This window comes from Trachymyrmex septentrionalis, unplaced genomic scaffold (genome assembly GCF_001594115.1).
Source record: "Trachymyrmex septentrionalis isolate Tsep2-gDNA-1 unplaced genomic scaffold, Tsep1.0 scaffold83, whole genome shotgun sequence".
In the NCBI taxonomy this organism is placed as follows: Eukaryota; Metazoa; Arthropoda; class Insecta; order Hymenoptera; family Formicidae; genus Trachymyrmex; species Trachymyrmex septentrionalis.
Genome location: NW_017306018.1, coordinates 2,549,219 through 2,556,822, shown reverse-complemented (window position 1 = coordinate 2,556,822; position 7,604 = coordinate 2,549,219). Strand labels below are relative to the sequence as shown.

The 7,604-nt window shown below is 31.9% G+C and overlaps 1 protein-coding gene across 5 annotated transcripts in view; it reads left to right on the top strand.

Annotated features, from left to right (window-relative positions):
• The window catches only part of LOC108754935 (filamin-A), a 52,905-nt gene that overhangs the window by 33,327 nt on the left and 11,974 nt on the right, over nucleotides 1-7,604 (top strand). For all 5 annotated transcript variants that reach the window (XM_018497603.1, XM_018497601.1, XM_018497602.1 and 2 more), the window contains one exon: nucleotides 4,142-4,367. In XM_018497603.1, the coding sequence (XP_018353105.1) occupies nucleotides 4,142-4,367 (226 nt within the window). The remainder of the gene's footprint in view (nucleotides 1-4,141; nucleotides 4,368-7,604) is intronic.

The window sequence follows — 7,604 nt, the reverse complement described above, 5'->3', positions numbered from 1 at the left end:
AACACACACACACATATATATATATATATATATATATATATATATATATATATATGAGATAAGATATCTTTCTATCTAAGTAAAGATCGTTGAAAAATTTATTTTTTTTCTACTTTCTCTTGTATTCTAGAAAATTTATATTTTCCATCTTCATCTTTATCAAATTTGACTTGTCGTTGCTTTACTTTGCTTTAAAATCTAATTATTTCGACGCGAAGAGAAACGCGATGAGTTGGAACACGATCTATGCCGGTGATATAAATGCTTGCATATTCATGCGACCGCCGTGTCGTTTTGTGACACCTGCCCAATTAACTCACTAAACTTCAATGCTTGAGCAGTGTCAATTGTTTCAAGATACGTGATTCATTTCTTAGTTCATGTGGATTAAAGTGATATTTTCAATTTTACATCTTTGTTGTAGATATATAATATGTATAGCCAATCATAATTTATTTCCAACAGTCAGTAGAATAGTTTGAGAAATCACAAATTATTTCTTAAAAATTTTACTAATCGTTACATTTTATTATTTGATATACAGTTTCAATAATAACTTTACGCTTTCTAAATCATTTATTTATTTTTTCGCGTCTTTTTACTATACATCGCATCTGGAAATAAAAAATATTTTAATAAATATTTTAAAATTAGGAAAACGTAAAATAAATTTTTTACTTCACAATTCACGATTGATGGAAATAGTTTAAGACAACACATTTGAGACAAAATTATTATTTTACGTCAAGAGAAATTTGAATTGCACAGTAAAGTGACAGGTAGCGTCACGCATCATAACTCTTCGCGACTGTCGCGCATAAATAATAATATTCAGAAATGTACAACGTGTTTAACGATCGATCTATTGTCTAATAAGATGACATCTGGTAAGATGTCTATATTTTTGGAATATTAATCATATTCTCCATATTAAAGCTACGATCCATTTTGAAATCCAATACGTATCTCGATACCGTTTATCCTCCACTGAGAGCTCCTAGACTATTTCGAGTGCGAGTCAAGCTTCCCCAAATTTATAAGCAGAAACGGAGTGGGTGGCCAAGGGAGACGGGGGAGTGAATTAATACCGTGAGTTAAATTAAACCCCGTGCCACGATTTACAACGGTGACTTTGTGCGACACATTCCTGTTGACGGCTGGCGCCGACGTTTGCTATTATTTCTCGTTTTGCAGGATCGGTATTAAGCCGAGTTCTGAAATAATTGTTGTAAACATTTTCACATTTTTTAATCATTTATAAATGAAAATATAATTAATTTGGTCAAAAAATACAGTAATAAAGTATCTCTCTTATATATAATATGTTACGATTTAAAAAATGATGCACATCCAAGTAAAAGCTGCATAAATAATTGCAGATGCTTTATAGGGCATTAAGAAAACTGTGAATCTCTTACTTTAATGTCAGTTTAATATAGCTGAACTAGTCGTAAACAAAAACATGACATTGTATTTGGGATTTATCCAAATTTACTGTTGTTGGATACATATTACGATAACGGATCTGATATTTCGCAACTTTATATGATGTATGTAAAATATTGCAGACTGTGTTATCAATTTTGATGATTTTATATATTGTTATTTAATAATAAACATTTAATTAAGTATATTTAAAGTATTGACATTTTATTTGCTATATATTTCGATTATATGGAATTGTATAATTCGATTATACTATTTATTACTCTATGTGACATTGAGTCGTAAATTTATCATTTTGGAGAAATCTAGAAATATATCACATAAGATTATTAAAAAATCAATTTCTTATAATAATGTCTTCAATGATCCACGAATTGATTTATAGATTTATAGACAGCATAATGGCATCCACATTGTGCTTTGTACTCTTCAATTCTTTTGTAATGTGTACGAGTGGGGGCTGGGCATCTATTATAGTACATGAAATTCAGTATTGTGCCCGGAATTACTACTTGGATAGCAGAGAGGCGCGAGTTTCGTGTCGGCCACCGACGCAGCTGGGCGTTTCCTCGTAATTCGGTGAAGCCGATGTCTGATAGTTAGTAGTTAGGTACGCGAATTCACAACCAATCAATCAAGCAATTCCTTATAAAGGGAGAGGAAAAGCCCGCGGTCCTCCGGGAGGCTTAGAGTATGGCGCTGGTTTTGTGTCGATCGCAATCGTTTGCGGACTGAGTGAGTGATACGAGTCATCGCGACAAATTATCAATTGAATAAGAAATGATATTGATTTGAGCGAAATAGTTGACAAAATAATAACGTCTCATTTTTTTTATAAATTACTTAAGTTCTTTTGCAATTTATCCAAATTAATAATAGTAATATACAGCAGTGATGCGCAACCTGCGGCTCGCGGGTCGCATACAGCTTACTTGTGTAGAATTTCTTGTCGGCCCGCCGACTCATAGCCGAAAATATAAAATCATATTTTTTATTTTATGCATATAAAATAAACGTTATGTGGCCCGTAAGATTTTACTTATTTCTGAAAAAAATGCTCTTTGAAAATAATCCTTTAAAAAAAGGGTTGCGCATCATTAATTTACAATATTGAATAAATTAAAAAAATGCTTTAACATACCTACTTTTGTAGAATTTAAACAAAATCAAAAGGGGGAAACATTATATATGTCGTATGATATCTAATCCAAGATGATTAAATAGTTTTTGGTATACTAGAATACTAGAATTTTTATTATAATACTAGAAATCTTATTGTATGAAATTATAATCTCCTACCTTTATATATGTGTAATTTATATAGAATCATGTATAAATTATATTTTTAAACAATTTCAAAAATAGATTATTCAATGTCTCTATTTCTTCTATTTTATTATTTGTATTTTCTTTTGTAAGAATTAAGGAAAGAATACTTTATAATAATATTATTTTTATATCATCGTGTCGCATTTTGCACCATGAAAGCGACTATTTATGTATCACGTTCAGAATCTCCCCGAAAGCTAATTTTGGTTTCAGCTGCAATATTGCGTCTCGATGATCAACAGGCTTCGTATATATAATATTTCGTATCTCTTAATTGACAACGGCAGTTTACGGAATTCGATTGTCTTGAACAGGTTTTTGCCTACATATTTATAACTGAAAAGAATATAATTTTTTCTTGTAAAATAATATATAATAAGATTTACAATTAATATATATAATATATGAGATAATTAAATAGTTTTGATATTATAAACAATGTTAGATTATTACGTATCTTCAAGAACAATTTTTTTCTCTCAAATTTTCTCTTTCCTAATTTGATAAATTAAGTAATTGATACAGTTTTAAACTCATTACCTAATATAATATTGACTTTTTGATAGGATACGTTTGCAGGCCATGAAAAAATACATAATTTCCAGAACTGTTTTCTATTTATTAAAGCTATATTGATGTATTTTAAACATTGCTTTATTTTCTAATTAAATCAATGATTTAAATGTTATTGCAACAACATAATCCACTGAACTTAAATGTAACTTGTGATTTATAGCAGAACTAACTGCAGCGGAATCGCGATTGCTTTAATGCGAATTCATTATAGATGCAGGCTTCCTGTGATGATACGAATTTTGCAATAATTTGAATGTGGTTACATAATAAATTCTTTACACGCATCGCACTTTGGCTTGTGACCAGCATCGAAATACGTAGATTCTATCGTAATGAGATGTAACGTACACCATCTCCCCCGATTTCGAAAATTCCTGCACTCCTTTTTCCTGCAAAGATTTCGCAAGAATTTTATTAGCACTCTGTAAAAAAAAAAAAAAAAACAAAAGCTTCTAATACTTGGCGTTTCTCCAGCACCAAAATATCGATCATGCGATATCGCGATCCATTGTCGCCAGAAACACATCTTCACGTCGTAATCCAGTCACTCACGTTTTTATTAATAACTTTGAATCTGCATTTTTATAAAAAAAAAATTCTATCTAATGTACTTTACTAAAATGCAGTTTATTCACGTACTTAAAGAATACATTTAATATAAATTATTCTATAGCAAATTGTTCCATTAAAAATGTATAATTATTTGTAGTCTAAAGTGACTACGATTGGCGAAAAGATATTGTAGATGTCAATGTCGTTAACTAATTTTTCAATTTCAATGACATTCCAGGCATCCGAGGAGTATCGGGAACATAGCACGCACAAAACTCAACGAGGTCGCAAAACACGGCAGAAACAAAATCAACACGTTGTCGAGCAGCGTAGCACAACCCTACAGGAAAGCTCTACTGTCACTACAAAACGTAGCAGCCAGCAGGAGCTATCAAAAAAGAATTTCAACGTTATCCGATTGAACTCCATCCCACTACCTCTCCCGAGCGGAGGCACAGTTACTTGTAAGTAATATATTCCGCTCGTATTTCTAGAAACATTTTTTTTAATTTTCATCCATTCTAACTTTGCTTTACTATTTATTTCAATATTTACTCAGTCTTTTTCGTAGTTGTTGCTACATAATGATATACGTTATGAGTGCATCCTGCGATTGGTTGGACATATAAAAATTAAAATATAAAATATAAATGCAAATTATAAATAAAATATAAAAATTAGGATCGCGTTTATCACTAATTTAATGCTTTTCTATTTCATACGAAGGTACAAAGTGTTAAAGTGCTTTTTTATTTATGAAAAAGAAGAGATTTTATAATTTTAATTTCAATGCATAGCAAGTGAGTATAGCTGTATGACTTAATGTTGTCTCATACTACTGCACTTAAAGATTATAAATATTATTTATGACTATTACTATACTAACAATACTATTAAGAACACTATTAAGAGATAATAATAATAAAACTTTTAAGTAATTAAATCTCGTTAACTGTTATCGATGGCGGACAGAATTTGTAGGATTGTCTGACTTATTATTAGCTCACACTACTTCCTCGCTCTACTTCGAATGACGCAGTATTTTCTTATTTACTAGTATAAATCGCGTTTTTTTTGTATTCACTTTTCTGTTTAATTAATAATTATACAATTATACAATAAGGATCTTATTATAACAAATATTTTTATTATCTTTCGAAAAAAAATGGATATTTTGGTAAATTTTTTATTAATTTTTTAAAAATGCGCTTTTGAAATGACCACTTATTTTAGATATATCTTTTTAAATGTATAACTGCATATAGTAAAACAAACTTGTTCTCAATGTTGATCGAACTGTAAATAATATCGACATAATATTTTCGCAGCAGTTAGTTTATTTAGTCTATTTTCTATTATTAGTTTAACTAGCAATAGTCGAGCAAACGTCGACTGGAACGTCTATTTGCTGCGCGGAAATAAATCTCAGATTTTACTGCGCAATGTGTGCTGCTCTGCTGAGATTTTACGATACGGATTCTTCCGCCTTGCAGATTTGGCACGTTTTATGTGCTCTTAAATTTTTGTTTGAATACAACTTCCCCTTTTTTTTCTGCAACAATGAATACATATGTCATTCTTAAATGTTTACTTAACATGACGAAGAATATCATCATTAATCACGCGTGCGCACTAATGCCGCATTTGACTACTCGTACCCAGATGTATTTGATGACTTGATGAATGTTGAATTGATTAATGATCAACGATGCAGTTCCACGTAACACTTCAAAATTGAATTAAGACTTTACCATAATAAGATAATTATTGCTGCTAAATAAATGGAACGATAAGATTAATTTAAAAAATATTAATTATTAATTAGACTTCAAATTTAATCGCTAATGAATTAATAGTAGGGGAACCTGAATCGGTAGTTGTAATTATTGAATAATGATGGAAGGATATAAAAGAAAAATTTACTTGCCAATTTAATTTTCTTAACAGTCGTAATAAACACAATGCTTTTGGCATAAATCATTTTATACAACAATCTAATATTATATCAGCAACCTATAATAAAAAAAGAGAATGCCCTGTTATATATTGAATCATAAGCTTTTCGACAATTATTTTTGTATGACAATCAGCTCCGGTTTTCCCCCAAAGCTAATGGTATTTAGTGAAATAAACGTTTCTTGGCTAAGTAAGCTGAGCGTCAAGGGAATTGAGAGATCAACGGTAAGCCCCTGTTGCTGAGTAACGTTATAAGTGAAACAGTTCTCTCTGGACGTGGAGCTTACTTTAATAAATAGACCAACGATGACGAGTAATGTGATTCAATTATATGTAATGCTTCGCGATTGACCAATGCGTATTCAAATGACAGACACGACGGATTCGTATTCGCGCTTTATCCACCACCTTGCCAAAAATATGGCTGGACAGCCCGGCACGTGGAAGGATGGTATGTATGTCGGATAAGTGCGACGCACTGTCCGCGATATTAATATTGGGTGATTAAGTGGCTCCGGATGCTCGTACCCGTGGCTGGTCCAAAGCCGAGCCTCGAGATTCCGAGCGACCGAGGACGATGGCAGGTCCAGAAAAAGATCGATCCCTTCCACGTCCACTAATTTGCTTCTTCATCCCCTGGTCCGGGTTTCTCTCGGTATGCGAAGATCAACTGGAGCGATTTTCCGGTCGACGAACCCGCACGATTTGATTCCGGACGGTGGTTTACATCTTGCCAAGAGATCATTATCTTGTTGCTGGAATCCCGCTGCAATCTTGTATGCAAATATGCTTCCGTCTTCAATTCACAAAATAATAATATTTTTATTTTTCATGATGCTAATATCACATCTAGGAATACAGAAACTAGGGACGGAAGTTGGATTAGGATGAAAGATCATTTTGAATCAGGTCGTTAATTTTCTGGCGGATTACGCTAATATCTTCGAGAACTTTTGACGCGCACCAATGCATACATGAATAATATTGCACGGTGCGAGCAAGCGCATCACGCTTGTCCGTAATTACTCAGGCCCAGCCGACACCCGTTCCTCTTCATCATAACGGCTGTGGCGCGTGTTAAATGTGCAAGTCGTGCGAACCGATTCGCTTGCTTGACTTCCTTTGGTAAATGAAACGATAATCACGGAAGCGTAGACAGGATATTACACGTCAAAATTCTCGTCTTGTCTATCTTGAGAATTCCGGGATTCCTTCCACGTGATAATTTACGTAACCCCCTGTAAAGAAGGAATGAAAAAGGGAATGGAAAAGAATCGGAGATGCAAGATATTTCAAAAATATTTAAAAAAAATATTTCTCTGCGACTTTTATGTTACGAGTTTGCTTAAAGTCGAAACCAAATCACTATATCACTTATTATATTATTAATGTGTAATGTATATTTATTCTTTCCTGCGTATCTCGAACGTAATTCTTTAAATATACATAATTAATATGTAATTCTTTAAATTAATCCTTTGTAGGCACACATATTTTTATTTTACTTTGTAGCCTGGATCTTTTTCGACCATCCCAAATTTTTTTACTGTTTCCTAAGCTTTCAGAAAATCTAGAAAAAAGTCGGAATTATTTTTCAACATTTCTATTATTATATATTGCCAAATAGTTATTTAATTCAAATGTTAAAACTTTTATTTAAGAAAAATTAAAATTTATACCAAGAAATTTTATAGTAAAATTTCATTTGAGTAAAAAAAGATCCAGTGTGGCTATATATATATATA